The sequence below is a fragment of the Phascolarctos cinereus genome, unplaced genomic scaffold, assembly GCF_003287225.1.
Source record: "Phascolarctos cinereus isolate Bilbo 61053 unplaced genomic scaffold, phaCin_HiC Scaffold_5;HRSCAF=322, whole genome shotgun sequence".
Lineage (NCBI taxonomy): Eukaryota > Metazoa > Chordata > Mammalia > Diprotodontia > Phascolarctidae > Phascolarctos > Phascolarctos cinereus.
The window spans coordinates 176,130-197,928 of record NW_027555958.1 but is presented as its reverse complement, the minus strand read 5'-3'; the positions used below and the strand labels follow the sequence as shown (position 1 = coordinate 197,928).

Genomic DNA, 21,799 nt, shown 5'->3' with positions numbered 1-21,799 from the left:
ATGGCCTGGGAACCGTCTGTACCAATGAGGTCATAATCCAAGGGAGGAAAATGTGTACTTCATAGTCACAAACAGGTATCCCAAAGGGGGCAGTTCACCAGTACTGGCCAGGCCTATGGGGCTGGTGATGGACAGCTGGTGAGAGCATTGTCCAAGGCCAAGTCGGAAGGGAAGATGCACAGTTCAGAACCCTGTCTGTAAAAGCAAACACCTGAGCCCTTGGGCCTCTTGGAGAACACTGGGAAGGTAGAGAAGAGAGCGTTCCTTTGGCCAGGGATCAGCTCCCAAAGCCAAAAACCAAATGTCCTCTCTCTGCATTAGTGGAACGTGCATGTGGACCACAGAACACGGACTGCTCTGCTCATCCCAAGGCAATGCTTTAAAATTCAAAGAAAGGAAAATCAGGACAGAATGGCTCTTTTACACGTTTCAGAAACACCAAAGAGGCCATTACACCAAGGTCAGGAAGACCTTGGTCAGCACAGGCCAAAGCTTGCCCATGAAAAATGATTAGAACCAGTGAAGGCAGAGCCTGTACCTTCTGGTCATGAATAATAAACAGGAGCAAAGAGGCCATGAGGGTCCTGCGGAGAAAAGCAGGAGGTAGTGGAAACAGGGGTCAGCCCAAGGCCAAAGAAAACATGCCAATAGGTCTCAGCCAGGCGACCAGGCTGGTCTTTCTTCTCTCACCGACTCTTCTCAGAAATTCTTGCTCCTTCACACTCGTTTCCAGGAATATATTTTTATGAACACTCAAGAGTGGGCTCCTGAAAGCTCTCCACAGCTGCCTAATCAGGCATGGAGCCTTTCCAGTGTCCCCTGGGGCAAAGAAGGAGCCGGAGGCCCTGAAATGCAGAGCAACACCTCAGCAGTCTCTTAACCATCTCCTTTCAGATCCTCCTCCTCCTAAAAGCAGGCGAGAGCAAAAGGCTGCTGCCAGGAGATGCACATCCTTGCCTCATTTCTTATTAAGCCTTAATCCTTGCCTGCCCTCAAGGAGTGCAGAATTGAGCAGGACAGTCAAGGCGCTGGCACCCATCTCAGGAAGTGGCATCCAGTTTGGTGAGGCCTCTGCCAGCATCCCCAGTCTCAGAAGAAGATGGGCAGGGGCCCACTCAGAAGCAAACTCCAGTTTCTATTAGACTGCACAATACAATGGTTTCTGCCAACCACCCCTCTCTCCATATGACACTGTTTCCCAGACATCCAGGCTGGCCTCACTCCATCCCACAAAGAGAAGATTTAAGCTGACACTGGTGTATGACCAAGTGAGGTGTAGACCAAGTTCATCATATACTAGTCTGTATACTATACTAGTACTACCTCCTCAACTCTCTTTCTAGGAATCCAATTTCCTCCAAAAATTGGTTCAAAGGCCACCTGTTACCCAAAGTCTTCCTGATTCCCCCGCTGCTGGTGTCCTTCCCTCCAAAGCCACCTAGCTACATTTTCTATGTAGTTTGTACATTCCTAGGAATGTGTGTCTTCCCCATAGACTGTCAGCTCCCTGAGGGCAAAGAAGACTTCACTTTTGGACAAAAGGATCTTGGTGGACTTTGTGACTGGTTGCTGTCTGTCCTTTGTTCTCAAAGAGGACCATGACATCAGGGAGATGATGCATGACATGCAAGTAAATTGTATTTAAGTGAGGGAGGACTGTGCAAAGTCACCAGCCTCACTTTCTCCTCCTGAGCCATCTGGGTCCAGTGGCCAGTTGTAGATTGGGACAACTGGAGACGACCGGGATGCAGTGGGGATCCTTGGCTTTTCCAAGCTAAGGTCTTTAACGAGTCTCAGTTTGACTGAGGCATCGCCCAGTCAGTGATTAAGGCTTAATAAGAAATGAGGCAAAGAACAGCCTCTTTAAAAACAAAAACAAAAACAAAAACAAAAGCAAAAACAAAACCCAACAACAAGAAGATAGATCTGGGAGGGGAAGACCCTCAGGGCTTCTAGCCAAAACTGGTGACTGGTAAATCTGTGAAGAGACCCCTCTTGTGGTTAAGCCTCTAGGTGATCTCACTTTGGGGTAACAAAGGTTAGTCTGGTCGCTGACTACATATGACTACAACCTTTGACAGCACCGCCTTGGGGTCACCCTCACCTCCCACCTCCAATCTGGTGCCGCATCTGGTCAGTTCTGTCCACCTGAAAGTGGCCTAAAGAGGCAACAGGCTGGGTGAAGTAACTTCATGTTGCTTATTCCCTTAAGCTAGCAGCACGTATGCGGAGCCAGAGCTTTAACTCAGACTGAATCAAGCAATTTTAGAAGGACATTTAAACCCTGACTCAGGATGTCTGTGTTACTCAAAAAAACATAGCCTCCATATGTTTTTACATATAGCATGAGAAAGGAAGTTGTAAATACAGTAAGACAAGAGAAGTAACAAAGTGTCCACTGGAATTATAGTCCCAGGATATCTGTGTTTCCCCTACATAACATATGTCCGTAAGATATCAAGATAAGAAAAGTCCCACTATTCAAGACAGCATCTGGTCCCAGGCATCCTGTCCTTCATGATCACAGACAGGAAGAATGCTGGTCAGTTTCATCTGGTCCTGTAGTTGCTGACACAGGAAGGGGTTCAGGTTTTTATTCCTTATTGGGGCTCAATTGATCTTAAATGATTACCAGTTCTAACATCCACCCCCTCATTATCCAGGCCCTCATCACCTCTCATCTACAAGTAATGTATCTAGATCTACCTAGATGATTATTTATTTATTAAAATAAATAAAAATATGATAAGACATAGATAATGTTAATTCAACAGACCTAGAAAATCACAAATTAACATCTATGTTTTAACATATTTTTATTTATTTTAATAAATATTTTACAATTCTAATTACATCTACATCTGCCCCAATCCATTCTCCATATCTGCCAAAGTGAGATTTTTAAAGCTCAGATCTGAATACAAATATAAGGGTGAGATTGAATTAAATCAATCAGTCACCCCACCTGGCCCCAGAATCCAGGATTAATCCCCTGGCCAGGATCCCTTTATGAAGTAGGAACATCTCCAATGAATCAATCCATCAGTTAGAGGCATTTGGATAGGTGCAGCAGTTAGTAGGTTTAGCTTGGAGAGGAGATTCCTGGCAAGCCCTAATGAGCAGTGAGTTTGCACTTCCACTGGCCAGTGTCCCTCCTGGGAGGGGTGGAAGAACGGCCCCGCCCCCCATGCCCAACATTCCATCCCCCACTCCTGCAATGTTCTCCTCCTCCCCTCTGACTCACAAAGGGCCTGATTTCCTTCAGGACTCAGGGAACCTTTCCAGATCCCCCTCCCCACAAACTACTTGGATTTATTTCACATTTGTTCTGCATAGCTTATAGGGGCCCACGGCATCTCTTCCATGAGGCAGGGAGCAGTTCATTTCTGACCTTGTATTGCCAGTGCTTGGCCCACAGTAGCACTTAATAAGTGCTCATTGGCTGACTGATCCTATGGTCCAGCCACTCATCCCCAAGAGTTAGGGGAAGAGTGTGGTGCCAGGAGAGACCAGACTCAGTCTCCCCATCCCTGGGAGCTGGGAGAGGGAGGAGAGGGAACATATGCTTATAGAGCACATACTACGGCCAGGAGCAAGACTTCACAAGTGTCACTTCATTTGATCCTCACAGTGACCTACCTAAGCAGCTTCTTAAGAGAAAAAAGACTGCTTTGCTTGGAGCCTGCTTGTGGCTGGTGTTTCCTGGATGTTATCACACATGGGGGTAGGCAGGTGGCTTGGGGGATAGAGCGCCAGGCCTGTAGACAGGAAGACCTGAGTTCAAGCAAATCCAGCCTCAGACACTTGCTGTTGTGTGACCCTGGGCAAATCACTTCACCCTGTTTGCCTCAGTTTCCTCATCTGCAAAATGAGCTGGAGAAGCACATGGTCAACCACTTCAGGATCTGCCAAGAAAACCCCAAATGGGGTCACAGAGAGTCTGACACAACAACAAAAACCGTGCATTGGTTAATTTCCCAGTTTAACTTTCACTTGCCTTAGAGGTCCAGGGATTTGTGAACTGGATCTGAAAGGGTCATAGATCATAATGGCTAGCATTTAGATAGAGCTCTAAAGTTTGCAAAGCAAACTCGATTTAATTTTCGCCACAGCCCTGGGGAGTATAATTATCCATGTGTTACAAATGAGGAGACTGAGGCACAAAGAAGGTTCCCACAGAGCTAGGAGTGTGGAATTTACCCCCAGGTCTTCCCAACACCAGGTCCAGTGCTCACCCCAAAGACAAGGAGTTGCAAAAATGTGCCCAAAGCAATGGGAAGTAGAGGGGCGGTTGCATAGTTGGTCCACATGCACTTACTAGGCACTGGGCTAGGCACCGAGACAGGCCAAACCAGCCCCTGCCCTCAGACAGTAGTTGAGGACGCTCCGGATGTCTATAACTGCTTGGCATCTGTCTACAGTGTACCTTTTCTGTCCATTCCTACATGAGTTGTTCCACTGATTCAAAGGAAGCTCCCTGAGGGTAGGCGTTGTTTTCATTCTCTGTCTTTGGATCTGGCAAGCTACTGGACCTCCCTTGACCTCAGTTTCCTTATCTGTTAAAAGGAGTTAGACTAGAGGCTCTCTGAAGTCCTGGGTCCCAGAGCTCAGCCCAGTGCATGTCCACAGTAAGGGCAGATTGATCAATATTAACACATCATTATTCATAGTTGGGTTGGAATCCTGGCTTTTGACCTCATTCCCTATCTGTGTGACCTAGCATATGTCACTTGACCACCCTGGGCCTCAGTTTCCCTCTCTGTAAAGGGGGTTAACCTAATGCTCACGGTCTGTGAGCTCCTTGGGGGCAGGGTCTTGTATGGACTGACGGCACTTCAGGCCCCCTTTTCACACGGTTGTCATGGATCCTTCCTTCTGCTCGCCTCCCCCCACCTCCCCTCTTTCAGGTAGTGTGTTGCCATTCTGCCTGGCCCATCCCCCACACCCAACTAGCCCGGCAAGGGGGCAAACTTCGAATTATCGAGGGTGGGGCCGCAGGGGCCCCAAAACTGGATCCTGACTTAGGACAACGGGGTGCCAGGCCCATCACTCAGGACCTGGGGTGCCACCTGACCACCCTCGTGGGTCACTCGGGTACAGACACTGGGATACCAAGCGACCTAAGACCGAGCCCGGGAGCCTAACACGTTGTACACTTCGCGGCCGGAGCAAGGCCTCGGGACGTTCTGCGCATGTCCCCAAGTGTTCTCTGAGAGGGGGCAACATACGCAAAGGGAGAACAGCGCCATTCTGCGCAAGTCCTGCGGAATGATGGGAGGAGCCCCGTGGCTGACACGTGACCCGAGCGAGCCCTTAGGCCCCGCCCCCTGGGGCCGCTCAGGCCCCACCCCTTAGAAACGTGCCACCGCCCAAGGATGGCGTAGTTCAGGTCCGAGGATCGACCCGAGGGCGTGTAGCTTGTTCACTGGCTTCCTAGCTGGGCCGGCGGCGGACCGGCAGCCCAAGCTGGGGCAGGCCATGAAGCTGACCCGGAAAATGGTGCTGTCCCGGGCCAAGGCCTCTGAGCTGGAGAGCGTGAGGAAACTAAACTGCTGGTGAGGGGGCGGGCCAGAAGGAGAGCACAGCGCATGCGTCCCTTCCCTCCCCCGCCTGTCTCTCTTCCAGGGAGTAGGCAGAACTGCGCGTGCGCTTCGCCATTAGCCGGGGGTGGGGGGAAAGAGAATAGGCGGGCCTGTGGAGCCCTGGTACCTCTGGGTTAGGGTCAGCATGTGCAGGATTACCCCGCCCCCAGCCCTAGGGTGGGGCAATGCCCCCCTCCATGGAGGACCTGGGTTCAAATGCTACCAGAGACAGTTACCAGTAGTGTGACCCTGGGCAAGTCATGTCACCTGTCTGCCTCAGTTTCGTCGTCTGTAAATTGGAGATAATAATGACCACACCTACCTTCCAGGGGTGTCATGAGGATCAAATAAATCCTTGTAAAGTGCTTAGCACAGGGCCTGGCACAGCCATTATCATGGATCATGGAGCCAACTCATGGTTACACATTCTGCCCAGGTCACTTGACCATGCCAGTGTCCATCGCCCGGTACTGATCAGGGCAGAGGCCACTGGGCCAGGCTCTGCGGCCCGACCCACCAGGGTCACACTAGTGGACAATGCCTTCCTGGCATTAGGGGGAGAGCTTGGAGCACTCCGCCTTCTCTGTTTTCTGAGAGTCACCTGGCTGCCAGGCTTCCTCCTCTGCGGGGCGGTGGGGGGGGGGTGTTCTCCTTGTGCCATGGAGGCTCCTTCTGGGGTTTTTGGGTCAGCCGGGCCATGTTTCTCGGGAATATTTAGGGGGATTTAAAGTATTGTTTTTGGCTGCTTTTGAAAAAACTCCATGTTTGTCTTTGTTATTGTTTTCAGGGGCAGCCGCCTCACCGATGTAAGTGCTGATGTTGTCTGAGTGGGCCCTTTCATTAGGAGGTGATGGAGGCTTTTCTCCAGGGTGGGTGGGCACATCTTTCATCTGTGACACTGTAGTCCAGCCCAAGAGGGGCCCCCTCCCCGGCCTTCCCGATGGAATCTCCTTTGTGTATACAAGTCGTCTCCTCCCTTCAGTGGGGCCTCTGACCATCAGCAGCCCCGGGGTCCAACTGGCTACCCCAGCTTCCCCAGGGGGTCTTCCTCCTTCTGGGTCAAGCCCAGGTAGGGAGGGCAGGACAGAGTGACCATGAGGCCCCACCCAGCTGAGGGCCCTGTCTGGCTGGTCAGTAAGGAAAGGGAAGAGCGCCCTTGGGGGCAGGTCCTCTTCATCAGCCTTCTTTGTGCTCCCAGATTTCCATCTGTCGAAGTTTGCCCAGCATCGAAGTGATCACACTCAGGTAGGTGCCGGAGCATCCTCTGCCAGGGGGCCTGGGCTTCTAGACACTGCTGGCCCCCCAGCTCACACACGCATGTATAAACATATGCCCCCGACATGGCCTCCCCACCCATGTACACACCAGACAGACACACACACATACACACTTATGTACAAACATATACCTCTCCCACATGACCACCCCCTCCATGTACACACCAGACAGACAGACAGACACACACACACACACGTACAAACATATACCTCTCCCACGTGACCACTCCCTCCATGTACACACCAGACACACACACACACACACACACACACACACACACACACACGTACAAACATATACCTCTCCCACATGGCCACCCCCTCCATGTACACACCAGACAGGCAGACAGACAGACAGACGCACAGACACACACACACACGCATATGCGTACATACATATATACACACCAGACACACACACACTTACGTACAAACATATACCTCTCCCACATGACCACCCCCTCCATGTACACGCCAGACAGACACACGCTTACATGTTCAGGTAGCATCTCTTGGCCCTTTCCAGGGGCCTCAGCCTCAGTTTCTGTCAGTTGCCTTCTTCAGCCTGGCCTTGGTCTGAGAAAGGCCATTGGGTTTGTCCATTAAGGGATGATTGGTCACTTTGGAGAGGGCAGTTTTAGTTGGTAATGACCTCAGGAGTCAGGTTACAAAGAAGGTGAGTTGAGGTGGAGGCAGCCTGCGAGTGTAGGTAGCTTTTTCTAGGAGTTTGCCCAAGAAAGAGGAAAGATGTAGAGGAATAATTTGTTGAGGGGGCTGGCCAGGCCTGGTGAGGATGGGGGGAGGGTCCCCAGCATGGTCTTGAGACAGCCCTGGGAAGTGGGGGTGGGAAGAAGCGCCTGCTTCCAGATCCCTGTAAAGTGAATGGATGATGACCAGAAGGGCAAGGTGAGAGAGCAGGTGAAGCTTCGGGGGGGGGCACGATCTGGGAGTGGGGCACCTGGACATATCTGGTCCAGAGGTGGCCAAGCTGGTCCGGGCTCCCAGGGGACTAGACCATCAGGTTTGGGGAGCTAGGTTTGGTCCCTTTGCTTCTTTGGACCTCCAGAGCTAGGCTAGCTTGGCCCCCTGCAGCTGTAGGAGACCCTGGTCACTAGGGACCACCCACACACATAGAGAACCTCCTCCTCTCCAGCCTCCTTGTGGCTGTCCCAGCATCCCTCACTCTCCCTCACCTGCCAGGGCCAGAGCCTCCAAACCTCACTGGACCACCCCTCTCCCCCTCCTCCACTCTCTAAGTCATCTTGTACCTTGCCCTACCCCAGGATCCCCCATCTCGGCTTGTCTAATTGAGCCTGAGGGAGGGTGAGGGCTAGCCTGTTAGGATTTGGCCTGGGTCAGAATGGGTTCTGGGTTACCCTTCCTGAAGGATCCCTGAGCTTTTAAAGAAATAACCCTAACCTGGTGGTAGGAGTCCTCGCACCTGTAGGTGTGGCCCACGTGGCCCCAGGAAGGCCACAACGGGAGCCCACGAGCGACTCCCACAATCTCCATAGAAGTCAGTCAGCACCAACTAGGCCCCGGCTGGCCGGTGACCCTCGCAAAAAGGCCACGGGCTCCCAGGCTGATGGATCTCAGCACGGCCAGTGTGCCGGTCCAGCTTCTGGCCTGGGTGACCCGGGGGGAAGGGAGGAAAAGGGATTCCTGGGGAGCAGGAAGAAGTCAGTGGCCCTGGAGGAAAGTGCCAGGCTGGGCTGGCCTGAGCCTGGGGTCCAGCTGGGGGGCTGGGGTGAGGGCAAGAGGCCCTTCGGGGGCCTCCCACCAGCCCCTTCCTCCACGCAGTGTCAATAGCATCTCCAGCCTGGAGCCCATGAGCCACTGCCTGACCCTGAGTGAGCTCTATGTGCGGAAGAACAGCATCTCCAGCCTGGGCGAGCTCTTCTACCTGAAGGGCCTGCCCCGCCTGAAGGTCCTGTGGCTAGCGGAAAACCCCTGCTGTGGCCCCAACCCGCGACACTACCGCATGACCGTGCTCCGCAACCTGCCTGGCCTGCATAAGCTGGACAACCAGAGTACGTGCGTAGGGGGGAGGAGGGGCGGCCCTCGGTGCCTCAGTTGTGTGCGACTTTCTGTGGCCCCATTGAGCGCTGTGCCATTTGACAGATGAGGAAACTGAGGCCAGCAGGGTGAAGTGACTTGCCTAGTGTCACGCAGTAAGTGTCTGAGGCCGGGTTTGAACTCAGGTCTTCCTGCTTCCCTCTATCCACAGCACCTGCTAGCTGCCCAGAGAAGGGAAGGGGCTTGCTCAGGGTCACCCCACGCTTTGTCTGCCCTGACCCCAGTCTCTAGGAGCGAGTCACCTGGCAGCAGGGGCTGTGCCTTCCACCCTGGAGACCTTCCCTTGGCAGGCAGCAGCCCTGCTGTGACCTGGGCCTCAGTTTCCTCATCTGGAAAATGGGGGTAGGGGAACTGGGTGGCCTTTGGGGTCCCTTCCAGCTCTGGTTTGAGCTCCAAGGATCAGTAGCCTCCCATCCCTGCCCCAGCCCACCACTGTGTGTCTTAGTGACGAGCTTCATCGAGCTTTGTGGGAGAATCTGGGAGTTTGCACAAACCTCAGTTATGCCTGGAAGGCAGGAGATGGGCCTCAAAGCCTCCTGTGTTCTGGGGGACAGGGTGGGGGCTCCTCTTGATTCATGTGCAGGCACCCACCCTGGCTTCTGAGAGCTCCGGGCGCACCAGGCTCTTCGTGCTTGAGGAGGGTCCCACCCAGAGGGGAGGATGCCCACGTCTGCGCCACGGCTCCAGCAGCATCAGGGCAGAAGTCTTGGGCCCGGGGGAGGTGGGAAGTCTAAATGTGCCCCACCCTTTGATTCAGGGGAGACCCCCATGGGGGTCGTGGCCCCCTTTGTCCGGAGCCTTCCAGGAGGCCCTTCCCAAGGCTGCGGCCTTTGTTCTTTGGGTGGGGGCAGCCCATGTCCCCCAGTCATGGCTGCTCAGGTGCCTTGCTTCTTCCTGCCCTTGGGTCACCACCAGCCACATACTGGTCCTGAAAGAATATTAGACTAAGCCAGGTGTGCCTGGGCCAGCTCAGGACCCCTCCAGGGACATGATGGCAGGGTCTGCCCAAAGAACGTTGCACCAGTGTTGGGATGACCAGGCTGGGCCGTGATCCCCAGGCAAGGGGGGAGGGGCGGGTCACTGTTCTGGGGAGGGCATATCTGAGTCCGACCTTAATTTAAATGATGTCCGTGCCTGGGAGGTGACGGCTCTGGGGACAGTGGGTCTCTGCTGTCCCCACAGCCGTCACTGAAGAAGAGCTGTCCCAGGCCTTGATTGAGGGTGAGGAGATCACGGCCGCTCCAGCGAGGCAGGCGTCTGACCACAGTCATCCTGAGCTCTCCTGTGAGCTGAGCACTGTCGACTCCTCTGCAGACACGGAGAGCGACCTGCTGCGTGACAGCATGGAGAAAACCAAGTGAGCCTTCACCTTGGGCCAGGCACCCGTGGGGTTGTGCGCCAGGCACAGCGCTCAGGGCAGGGGACAGAGGGGCCTGCGATGTCAGTAGTGTGGGACTCTCCATGGGGTTTCCTGGGCAAGGAACCTCCCACCACCCGGGCAGGTGGGCTCCTTCTCTGCATCCTCAAGCCCTGAAGATGCCTTCTGGCCCCACCTCCCCTCGGTGCCTCTCTCTCCAGGCACACTTAGCTGCTGGCCAGGGGGATTGGGATGGGGGAAGGTGGGACCTGGAAGAGAAGGGCCCAAGTAGCAGAGAAAGCATGCCAGCAGGGACCAGAGCCAGGGCAAAGGCCTGGAGGCAGGAGGGAAGGGCTCTGAGGGCGGAGCTCGAGGGAACCTTGTCTCACCTCAGCACCTCCAGACTGACCCCTGCTCCCACGCCTTCCGTTTTCTCTCTGTCCAGCAAAATCCGGGAGCAGTTGGGCATGAGGCCTCTCCCCAGAGATCGGTTTTCCTCCTTCACCTCGAGAGCATCAGTCAGTAACCGAAAGAAGAGGGTGAGTATGCCTGGGAGCGCTCTCCCATGTACCCAGTGCAAGGACCAGCCTGTGGGAGCCCCAGGGCTCCCCACTTTTCCAGAGGCTGGACTTCTGGCAGCGCCCCCTGAAGTGAGTGAGAAAGCGTCTGGGTTTGCCAGGGCCACTAGGCCTCATGAGCATTAGTGGAAGACCCTAGCGTGGGACGGGGCCACGCTGTGCCTCCACACGCCCTGAAAAGGGATGGCGGGCAGGGAGGGGGGCATTGTAGAAAGGTTTTCTCCAAAGAGTTAAGAAGAGTTGGTTCTCAAAGGGGTTAATGTATGAGAACTGTCCCGGTAACGAGAGACAGAGCAGCTATCATTCCTCGGCCTGATGGTAAATGAGGTGTGAGGGGTCATCTCATGACCTTTTACTGTGTGCTGCCAGGCCCGGGGGTCCTTAGGGTTGTCTTGGGTCCTGTGGCTTTGGGAACGTGGCTTGGCTCCCTGGCCGTCTGGCTGCCGGTCACCCGAAGCTCCAGAGCTACCTTCCTAGAGGCTGGCCGAGGCCAGTCAGTTGATCAGCATTTATCAGCTACCTACTGTGTGCTATACCTAGAGCTGTGAGGGAGGCTCCTGGCTCCAGTCACCTGACTTCTCTGGCTGAGTCTCTTTACCCACCACTGTCTCTGCAGGTCTAGAAGCACCTCCATGTTGGTTTTGCCTTCATTGGTGCAGATTACCACCCATTCTGGGAGGGTGGGGAGTTGTCCCTGCAGGGCTTTGGGTGTGCCTGTTAACTCCTGTTCCTGGAAGTCTTTTAGACAGGTGTCCTGAGCACCCCTGAGCTGGGAGGAGGCAGGCTGGATAGGCTGAGCCCTCCCTGCTCCCACCCCCAGCTCACCCCTTGGTTGTCAAGCTGGTGGCTAACTTCAGGAGCAGTGAAATCAGGTCATGAGTAGTCATTGGCAGCAGATAGAGTTCCGGCCCTGGGGTCAGAGAACCTGAGTTCAAATCTGGCCTCAGACACTTGACACTGGGCAAGTCACTTGACCCCAATTGCCTCACCAAAAAGCAAAAAAAGAAAAAAGAGTAGTCGTTGGCAGTGTTCTTCCTTATGGTGGTGAGAGGGGATGGAGAAAGGGGACCCGCTTCCCCTCCCCCCATCCTGTGTGCATCTTCTTCCTACAGGACAGTGGTTTGTGTGGGTGCTGGGCTCAGAATTAGAGGGAGGGAATGATGTTTTTGGTTCCACAGAACAACATCCTGAGTGCTGTCCTGCTGCTTCTGAAGGAACTGGACACTAAGGAGCTGGACGTTGTCCAGCAGGCAGTTGGCCACCGACTCCAGGCCCTTCGGAAACCAGAGCTGCCTGAGGAACACTAGGGCCTTGGCCCACTGTGTCCGCCTGCAGGTCATCCGCTACAGCCTGACCCCAGCCGAGTGCTTTCTTGGACAGACCTGTGCGGGGAAGCCTTTGGCCTATGGTCAGCCCCCGCAGTCTGTCACATGGCTGCTCCCCACCTGGGTGGCCAGCGCACCAGGGGAACAGGCTGCCGTGGGCAGAGAGAAGAGGCTCTGGGTCTGTCCAAGGCCACGTTCTCAGAGCTCACTCTAGTATGTGACTGTTTGGCATCTGCACCAATGTAGTGGCCAGGCTTTGTGAAAAGCTCTCGCTTTTAGATCTTAGCTTTCCCATTGGGTGACAAGGGATTCATCTCGGGGCAGTGCCCTCAAAGGCCATTTCTTTATAAAGGTTTTCCCCGAAGTGCAGTCTTCCAAGTAGATGTTTTCTAAATGACAAGACTTGTTTCCAAGTGTCCTTGCCTGGAGAGATCCGCGGAAAGGCGCCCTCAGAGCCAAGCTTCCAGGGAGAATTCCAGTCACGGGGTTTCAGCTGAGCCTCCATCCAGGCACCAGGGATGAGTCCAGTGGCCGCCTCTGTCCTCTTCAGTCATGTTCATCGGCCCTTCCAGCTGGGCAGAGCGGGATAGCTACAGCACCCTGGGATGTGGGCCTTCTGGACCTCTGGCAGTGCAGGCTATGGAGCGCCATGGGCCTACAGGCCTTGAGGAAGGAAGAGGGGCCGCCCTTTGCCAGAAGGTCTCCAGCTGCCAGAGGGTTGGGGTCCATGAAGGGGCCCCAGGGAAAGACTAACCAGCATTCGCCACCCAGTTCCTGGGGGCCTTGGATTGGATCAACTGCAGGCTCCCTGCGGCTGCCCCTTCCTTTCAGATTGCTTAGCTTTGATACTGAATTTGATGGGCACAGTCATTCACAGTGGGCCACAGAAGAGCCACAACAGCACTGGTGGCACGTGGCCATCTGTTGGAATGGTTGGCCCTTGGACAGGATAGGAAAGGGCCGCCTTGTGGGGAAGGAGTTGGGAGTGCTTACTGCTTGTCCTTTCCTTAGGCTTCCTCCCACAATCATCTGAATCTTAGTCAAATAAAGCATTTTCAGAACAGCAGGTGGGTGGTTGTCATCTGACTCTTGTTTGCCTGAGTAGTTCCTGCAGGACTGCTCTGAGCTTAGGCCGGCCCCTCCCCACACAAGCCATCCACCTGCCCTTCATCTGTCCCTCAGCCCAGGGGCATCCATGCGATTGGAGGATGAAGTCTGAGGACAGAAGGAAGCAAACCCCTCAGAAAATCAGCAGCGTGGTTGTGTGAATGGACCTCTGGTCTTGCTGCCTCCTTCGTACCATGTCAGAAGACAAGGGCCATCTTTGAGAACAGTGACCAGTTGACCACAGTGGCCAACGACTTGGAAATGCTCCCTTGTACTCAGAGTAGTGAGCCCAGGTTAATGCTGGCCATCAGCTAGGGCAGCATGCAGACCTGGATCCCGTGATGGTGGTGGTGGTACCGGTGATTCAGTCGCCCGTCTTGACAGTGGTCAAAACACAGCAAGGAAGAGGGCTGTTGCCACTGACCCCAACTGAGTCTTGTGGTTAGCTGTGGTCTCCACTATTGCATCAGGGTTAGGGTTACCATCCATAATGTTAGGCACCAGGCCGAGGTACCACAACCCGGATCGCCCCAAAAATTTGTGGTGTGATTGCCATGCCATAGACAGTGGAGAATGGGGCAAAGACATTGCTGGCCTGGAAGTCCATGAGAAGGGTAGGAAGCTGGACTTCAGCTCCCAAAAGTTTCCTAGACCATTATGTTAGAGACACATTTTTGAGTGTTTGGAAAAATGTCAAGGTTGGACTGGCCAAAGAGGGCCCTGTCATCAGCATGACAGATGTGGATTTCAGTACGGTATTTGATCACGGCTCTCAAGATAACCGTGTGGATAGAGCTAGCAAAAGGAACCAGACTACCGTGATTTCTTAGGTCCAAGCTGCTTCAATGGCCAGGCCTGAAGATCCAGGGCTCATCTGTGGAGATCAGCCCAGAATCTCCAGTAAAGTGTCCCCAGGCCCTGTCCTTGGCCCTCCCCAGGTCCAGGTTTTTTTTATCAGCAGTTTGAATCAAGGCATTGAATGGTGTGTTTTACAGTGGAGGGTCTCAAACTTTTTGGACTAAGGCCCGCGTTACAAAATTATCAAAGATCCCAAAGAGCTATTGTTTGTGTGGGCTGCATTTGTTGATAGTTACCGTATTAGGAATTAAAATCAATAAAATTTAAAAATATTCATGTTAAAATATAAATCTGTTACCTGTTAACAAATAATTCTAATTTAAAACAATATTTCCTCCCAGAATAATGAGGAGGTATTGTTTCACTCATTTGCAAATCCTACTATGTCTGGCTTCATCAAAGACAGATTCTCATTTTTGTCTTCTGCTGCAATTCAAACTGCTGCAATATCTTATTTTGGCTGGATGATACGAAGAGAGGCCAGCCTTACCTAGAGGGTGAGAAAGGGGAGAAGTAGATCTGTCAGATTGTGGCTTCCTAGGATCAGGTGCTGTGCATGGCATCATCCCGTGTTGTGTTAAAATCTATTGGTGTCACTTTGAAAGGATCCTTTACACCACATGTAATAATTTGGTAATTTCTTGCCTTGTTCGTTGGGAAAATGTGGGTTTGCTGAGTTACATAGATCTTTCAAATGTTGACACATTTCGTTATACAATGACAAAAAAAAAGAAAAAATCACATTTGTTAATATGAACACAGAATCAGAACCATCTTTCATGTTTGCGACTATGTCAGGTACACAGTGGTAGGTACTGGTTTGCCAAGTTCTGATTTTCATTTGAAAGCTCAGTTTTTATCACTGGTCACAAATATGGTCAGTTGTTTTCCCTGAAGTGACAGACTCACTCGGTTCATTTTTTAGAAGATTTCTGCCAAACACCTGAGACTGAACAAACGGTTCGTTGGTCACTCTTTCAGAAAGAAATGGTGTCCCATGGAAAAAGCAGCCAGTCTAGCTTGCTTGGTGAGGCGTCTCCCACGCCATCCTGCAGACAGTGAGAAGATGTGTCCTGAAGTCAAGGCTTCCTGGAGTTCATTACTTCCAGCACCTAATGACGTTCTTAGGTAGAGCTGGGACTTGGGGTTTTTCCTGGGAGTGCACTTGGCGCCCCTGCCTTGACTGGCGGGAAGGCAGCCCTGGCGGCTTTGTTCCCCATCAGGACTGGTGTCAGCCTCACGGCTCCAAGATAATCCAGAAGATTCAGGGGAGTTATTCAGCACTTTGAATATTTCCACTCCCCTTGTGTCTGTTGGGCACATCTGGAGATGCGTCCATTTGCAAGGCCAAAGTACCCTTCTGCAAATGAGATGCCTGCTCTTCATGTCTACAGCCTAGTCATTCATTCCGAGGTCATGTAGCCTCTGAGAGAATGGGGGCTGAAAGGGTAAATGGGGTCTTAGTCTGAGGTCCATGGGCCGCACTTTGAGATGCCTGTCTTTTTTTTAATTTTATTTTGGTTAGGCAATGGGGTTTTGTGGCTTGCCCAGGGTCACGCAGCTATTAAGTGTTATGTGTCTGAGGCCGGATTTGAGGTCAAGTCCTCCTGAATCCAGGGCCGGTGCTCTTTCCACTGCGCCACCTAGCTGCCGCATAAGATCCCTGTCTTAACATAGTTCTGGATGACAAATGGAAGCTAAACATTCTCAGGGCCTGGAATAATGGGGTTAAGTCGAAGACAACAAAATGTTATAGAAATAAGTGTAATTTCCTACACCTGGGTAGGAAATCAGTTTCACATGCACAGAGCAGGGCTTGGTAGTTGTCACTAAATAGCAGTTCATGGGGAAGAAGATCTGGGGAGGCGGGGCATTAGTGAATCACAAGCTTTCTAGGAGTCTACAGTGTATCATATGGTGCTGTGGGATTTTAGGCTTCACTAACAGAGGCAAAAGGCTGGGAACTCTGTCCTCTACTCAGACCCCATCTAGCGTATGGCATTCTGTTCCAGCTTCCCTCCACATTTTAGGAGGGACATAGACAAAAATAAATACATCATATTCATAGAACGTTTCTGACAGCTCTGTGAAGCAGGAAGTAGTATAAGTACTATTTCTCTTTCCCTCCTTCCCTTCCTCTTTCTCTTCCTCCCTTTCCCATCTCCTCTCCTACTCCCTCTTTCCTCTCTCTCTCTCTTCCTCCCCCCTGTCTTTGTGTCTCTGTGTCTGTCTTTCTCCCTCTCTCTGTTTCTCCCATCTCTCTCCTCCCTCCTCTCTTTTCTCTTCCCATCTCTCTGTTTCTCTTCTCTGTGCCTGTATGTCTGTCTCTCTGTCTCTCCCCATCCCTCTCTGTCTCTGAGTCTGTCTGTCTCTCTGTCTCAGCTGGTAACTACATCTCTCCATTTCTGCTCCACCCTGAGCTGGGGGAGGTGTGGGTTCCATCCTGGCAGAGCCATCACCACCGCCTGCTCTCTGGTGGAGGGGTTCACTTCAACCTGTGTTGGATATAGAGCTCCAACTTTATGCAAAGCTGCAAGGGGCAAAAGGCCTGGAGAATTCTCTGGGTAATCTGCACACCCCCCCCCCCAGGCAAAAATCAATTCTAGAGTAATGGAGAAGGTGATTTGATAGGACAGTGACCCTACAAGGGCTGCCTCACCAGTGCAGATCATGGGAATAACCAGAAGGGATGGGACTGCCTGGGGTCCCACAAATAGGCTGGGTCAGAGGTCAGGCAGGAGCCCAGGTCTTTGGGCATTCTCCACCCTCTCTCTGCCATAGTCTCTGCTGTGCTCTAGGAAGAGACCACCAGAGGAGGACACTGAGGCTTGAGAGATGGAGACACACAACCAGTAGCATGAGATTGGCGGTCAGGTGCCCATCGCCATCTAGTGAGGCCCTTGACAATGCTTTCCAAATATTATCATCACGTTTCAATGAAGGACCAGGTGTTTTAATGCTCTACACAATAATACTGTGTGTGTTGTGGACATCAGATAATCAAGGAAAATGAACATGGCATGATTTCGGTGGATGCCAGGACCAGGGTGTGCACCCTCATTGTCTTCCTGTTGCCTCTAAGATAAATGACCAAGTCTCTGCCTGACATTTTTTGTTGTTCAGTCATTTTTTAGTCGTATCTGTCTCTGTGGCCCCATTTGGGGTTTTCTTAGCAAAGATACTGTAGTGGTTTGCCATTTCCTTCTCCAGTTCATTTTACAGTTTACAGACAGTTCATTTTACTGAGGCAAACAGGGTGAAGTGACTTGCCTGAGGGTCACCCAGCCAGTGTCTGAGGCTGGATTTGAACTCAGGAAGATGGGTCTTCCTGACTCCAGGCCTGGCACTCTAACCACTGAGCAACCTAACATTAAAGGTCTCCCTCATCTGGCTCCCTCCTCTTTCCAGGGCTCTGAACTGGCCTGCAAACCATTCCCCCATGCTGGCCTCCCTCCTCCTCCTAGCTGCCAGCCCCCTTTCAGGAAGTCTTTGTCTGGTGCCACTGCCCGTGCAGCCCTCCTGGTGTGGTCACTCTCTCCCCCTCAGACTGATATGCTTCGCCACTCCTATTTCCAGGGAGCTTCCCCTGGCAGAGTGTAAGCTTCTTCAGGGTAGGAACATATTCTTTTTTTTTTTTTTTGGCTAGGCAATGGGGTTAAGTGACTTGCCCAGGGTCACACAGCTAGTAGGTATTATGTATCTGAGGCCGGATTTGAACTCAGGTCCTCCTGAATCCAGGGCCAGTGCTCTAATCCACTGTGCCACCTAGCTGCCCCAGCAGGGCCATATTCTTGTCTGGCACAGCCTGGTGCTAGGCTCAAGGTGCCTCCTCCCTGTTCCCTGGGCAGCCAGGTTCTGTGTCTCTTGGCAGTCAGCCCCCACACAAACCCATTTGGAAGACTTCAAGAAAAGTCCCCCAAAGTATTATCAACAGGGTGCCGAGAACAAGCTTACCATGGGGCCTGTCGGCTCCTGTTAGGCCTGCCCCTCCTGCATGAGCCTGTGTGGCACGGTGCTGCTTGTGCCCAGAGCTTCCCTACCACCACCACCAAGGAATGCTCAGAAAGGCCGTGGAAGATGGTTCCCCATGAAGAGGATCTCCTCTCCCCACCAGTTCCCCTCTATGCAAGCAGAGACACGTCTGGTGGTGGACCTTGGAGAGCCACAGGGATACTGCCTGCACTCAGAGTGCCTGTGCCTCTGGTCAGACTGCCTCTACCTTCTCCCTGAGCCCAGGTGAAAGATCCCTAGCTAGGAGGAAGGCCGCCTAACAGTGTGGGTTCATGGGAGAATGGGAGGGGCCACATAACTTTGTACAGGTAACCCACTTTTTGGTCTGCTCTTGTGACTCCATTGATGTCAGGAGCCCTCCACCAGCACAGATGGCACCTCCTGTGTGCCTGGGGCCCAGAGTGATGAAGTCCTTCCAACTCCTGAGCTGGCTCTCCATTGGCCACCATGATGCCTCCCCAGGTGACGTGTTCCTATGAGTTACTTGTCAATCAGACACTTGTAACTGAACTAGGAGAGGTCATCATTCCAGACCACCAACAATCATTTGACAGCACAAAGGGTTGTCTTCATCTTCAGCTGCTGAGAGACTTTGGGTGTCCAGGGAATGCATCCTCTCCGAGGGGGCCCTGCCCAGGATGTCTGAAGCTCACCGCAGATGCAGTGATGGCCAGATCTGCCCAGGAGGCCATCGGCCCACTCTTTCTTCATAGCCCAAGCTCTTGGGTTGGTGAACCCAAACTGTGGAGTCATTTTTAGCAATACCTCTATTTGAGATTCTCCTCCTCCAAGCTGCTTCCAGTCCTTGAAACCTAAAAGCCCTGCCCAGAGAAGGGACACATGTTCAACCCAACAAAGTGTTTCCTACGTGGCTAGTTGGGACACGCCAGGCGTGTGCATACTGGGAGACAGTAAGAGGAAGCAGGTCCTGGCGCCCTCCCAGGGATGGCCAGAAGAGCCCATCAGAGGTCCTTAGGGGAGGGGAGGACCTGTAGGAATGCCCCGGGGGTGTGACAGGGAGAAAGGGGAATGAGGCTGGCAGGGAGTGGGAGCCAAATGGTGCCACAGAATGTGGCCAAGTGTGGGAGGACTCAGTTCTTGTTTAGACCACTGTGAGGGGAGTGACCAAACACAGGGAGAGAAGCCATCTAGGAGACTTCTAATAGACCAGGTCAGATGGAAGAGCAGGTATGGTGAAGCCTGGAAAATCCGGATTCTGGTTGGAGACAGTCTTTTTCCAGATGAGGAAACTGAAGCCTAGTGCTTGGAAGGGATTTGCCCAGAGTCACATGGCCCCTCCGGCCACCTGCCTGGGTGAGTCACACTGACTCTCTCCCCTCCTCCACCCCCAGGCTGTACCACTAACAGCTGGTGGGACAGCGGAAAGTCCTTGGTGCCATCTCTTGGTGCTTCAGTTTGCCTTTTTGTAATTTCAGGAAAACTGCTCCTGAGTTAGGATGTGCACAATAGCGGACAATGTCTGTTGCCCAGAAATGGCGTGTGGCCTTGGCCCTGTTACCCCTTTACTAAATGCTATGCAAGGGACGAGTTAATTGATATTGGAATGAGAGCCACAGGTCAGCCATAAATACTTTTATTGAGTTTGGAAAGAGTCAAGCTGAGCAGGCCTCAGGCTGGCACCTAAGGGCTGTCCACGGCCCTCCGGAAGGAGCCCAGCACTGCAGCACCAGCGCCCCATTCGCTGTGCCGCCGGTACTCTCCAGGCCGCAGGAAGTACTGGCGGCCCTGGTAGTTGGGCTGCTCGTAGAGGACCCAGTACCCATCCAGGACGTTACAAGACAGGACGTCCCTCTGGTGGAAGTGGTCATGGATGGAGGGACAGTCCTCAGTGAACTCCATCATCTGCCCCGCACAGTTCTCCCTCTCATAGATCCGCATGCGGTAGGAGCCTTCATGCTACAAGGGAAGAAACCGGGGAGTTGGGGGAGGCCTTGAGCTGGGGGTCACAATGGGGGCCTGGGATCAAGGCCCCTCCTTCCAGAAGGACCACCCAGAGCACATAGGATGCCCACAGGTCTGGGCATCCTTTCTGGAGATGCCGGCCAACCCCCTTCCTTACTAGACTCTGCCCCAGGAGGGCCGAGGGGCTCCCAAGAACTCACCCTGGGCACCAGACGGCAGGAGCGGATGGAGTCGCTTGTGCCCATCCACTGGCGATAGTCTGAGTACTCGCCACGCCTCAGGAAGTACTGGCAGCCTTTATAGCTGGGCTGCTCATACAGGACCCAGGAGCCACTGTCCACACGCACTGAGTTGCAGCGGCTGAAGTAAGCCTGTAGGTCGGCACAGTCACCGCTACATTCATAGCAGCGGCCCTGGAAATGGCGGTCCTCATAAAAGGTTATCTGGGGAAAGACAGCAGGGTCAGGGCCCCAGCTGGGTGCTGCCTCCATCCCTCGCCCTGGCCCTCTACCCCATGCCACAGAGCTGTGAGCCAGGACCAGAGCAACTGTAAGGAACCTCTGAACTCTCCGATACTTTCATTTTATACCAAGGGAAACTGAGGCCCTGAGAGATTAAGTGATAGCCAGGCCATTCTTCCTGTTTTCTCCATGACTCCCTGCAGCCTAAATGTGATCCATTGTTTGGTGTCTGAGGCTCGGGCTGGGCCATGGAAGGCCATGTGTGGGCTGTTTTCCTGACCATCCTGTTAGACTAGGGCTACCCAGCCAGCCCCTGGGCCTCCACTGGAAGGCTGAGACAGAGCTCAACCTCTCCCTCCTTTCCTCCATCACAGCTGTCCATGCCACACTGGTTACCTTGCCCTGAGCAGCCGGGTGCCCCCAGGCCTCCCCTCTGCTGTCTACCTGGGCCACACTAGTTACCATGCCCTAAGCAGCTGTGTCGCCTCCCCTCTCCCATCTGCCCGGGCCACACTGGTTACCTTGACCTGAGCAGCTGGATACCCTCCCCTCTCCCACCTACACGGGCCACATTGGTTACCTTGCCCATATTGCAGGAGTGCTTGGGGCAGAAGCAGGTGGCCCCAACTGCCTGGGCCACCCTTCTTTATAGCCCCACTCCACCCCCAACACTCTAGGTCAGCACCCTTTCAATGGGGGATTTGCAACAGCCCCGAGTCAGCAGTCAATAGCCCACGCCCCTTGGGGGCCTTGCTGAGCCTGGCACTTCCTTTGTGTGGGGAGGGTTGGGACCCCCCATAGGAATGATTTTATACACCGAGCATTTTACTTTGGGTAAGCCAAAGCCTTTTCATTGCTGGATGACTGAGTTGAAATGACCTGGAACAGAGACTTTCAGAAAGAATCCAGTCAAGCTACTCACTCCCCCAGGCCCCCACTTCCCCCACCCTGTGAGACTCTCTGGCCCCAGCCCACATGGCCTGAGAGCAGGGCCCCCTCAGAGACCTTTCTCCTGCCCCATTGCCATTGGAAGGCCTCTGGTCCATGCATCAGAGGCGGACAAAGGGAGGGGACACCCACCAGTCTGCCCTTGGCCCTCATGATGACCCCATATGTCCCTATCACCTAACCCTGGCCACATCTGGGGGCATTCTGCCAGCCCTGAATCCCCCACCCTGCTACAGCATTGTCCACTTTCCCTGCTCCCCATCCCCTGCCCCCAGGACATCCCTTTACCATCTTCT

General features: G+C 53.4%; 2 protein-coding genes across 5 annotated transcripts; one reads left to right on the top strand and one right to left on the bottom strand.

The window, feature by feature from the left end:
• The first annotated feature begins 5,332 nt into the window (after positions 1 to 5,332).
• Positions 5,333 to 17,259, top strand: CFAP410 (cilia and flagella associated protein 410). 4 transcript variants are annotated; one of them, XM_020980007.2, is made up of 7 exons: positions 5,333 to 5,555; positions 6,370 to 6,388; positions 6,781 to 6,827; positions 8,660 to 8,889; positions 10,118 to 10,292; positions 10,738 to 10,831; positions 12,049 to 13,261. In XM_020980007.2, exons 1-7 carry the CDS (start codon positions 5,479 to 5,481, stop codon positions 12,175 to 12,177), a joined length of 771 nt encoding a protein of 256 aa, XP_020835666.1. In that variant the 5' UTR covers positions 5,333 to 5,478; the 3' UTR covers positions 12,178 to 13,261. The 4 variants fall into 4 exon arrangements, with proteins under 4 accessions (XP_020835666.1, XP_078010699.1, XP_078010697.1 ...); XM_078154573.1 differs by lacking the exon at positions 12,049 to 13,261 and adding an exon at positions 16,959 to 17,259 and having other exon boundaries at positions 5,522 to 5,555; positions 6,781 to 8,889; XM_078154571.1 differs by having other exon boundaries at positions 5,522 to 5,555; positions 6,781 to 8,889.
• Positions 17,260 to 19,768: 2,509 nt separating this feature from the next.
• LOC110203506 (gamma-crystallin B) lies at positions 19,769 to 21,464 on the bottom strand. Its single transcript, XM_020980009.2, has 2 exons — positions 20,295 to 21,464; positions 19,769 to 20,088 (listed from the first exon to the last, which is right to left on the bottom strand). The coding sequence occupies exons 1-2, from the start codon at positions 20,583 to 20,585 to the stop codon at positions 19,813 to 19,815; spliced, it is 567 nt and encodes a 188-aa protein (XP_020835668.1). The 5' UTR covers positions 20,586 to 21,464; the 3' UTR covers positions 19,769 to 19,812.
• Between the last annotated feature and the right edge of the window lie 335 nt (positions 21,465 to 21,799).

What these genes read in the sequence shown, in the direction of transcription:
- CFAP410 (XM_078154571.1), top strand. Translation starts at nt 8,445, where the DNA reads ATGGATCTCAGCACGGCCAGTGTGCCGGTCCAGCTTCTGGCCTGGGTG. An exon ending in GACAGCATGGAGAAAACCAA is followed by an intron (nt 10,293 to 10,737) that starts GTGAGCCTTCAC and finishes CTCTCTGTCCAG; the next exon opens with CAAAATCCGGGAGCAGTTGG. An exon ending in TCAGTAACCGAAAGAAGAGG is followed by an intron (nt 10,832 to 12,048) that starts GTGAGTATGCCT and finishes TTGGTTCCACAG; the next exon opens with AACAACATCCTGAGTGCTGT.
- LOC110203506 (XM_020980009.2), bottom strand. Translation starts at nt 20,585, where the DNA reads ATGGAGGCAGCACCCAGCTGGGGCCCTGACCCTGCTGTCTTTCCCCAG. An exon ending in CCTGCCGTCTGGTGCCCAGG is followed by an intron (nt 20,089 to 20,294) that starts GTGAGTTCTTGG and finishes CTTCCCTTGTAG; the next exon opens with CATGAAGGCTCCTACCGCAT.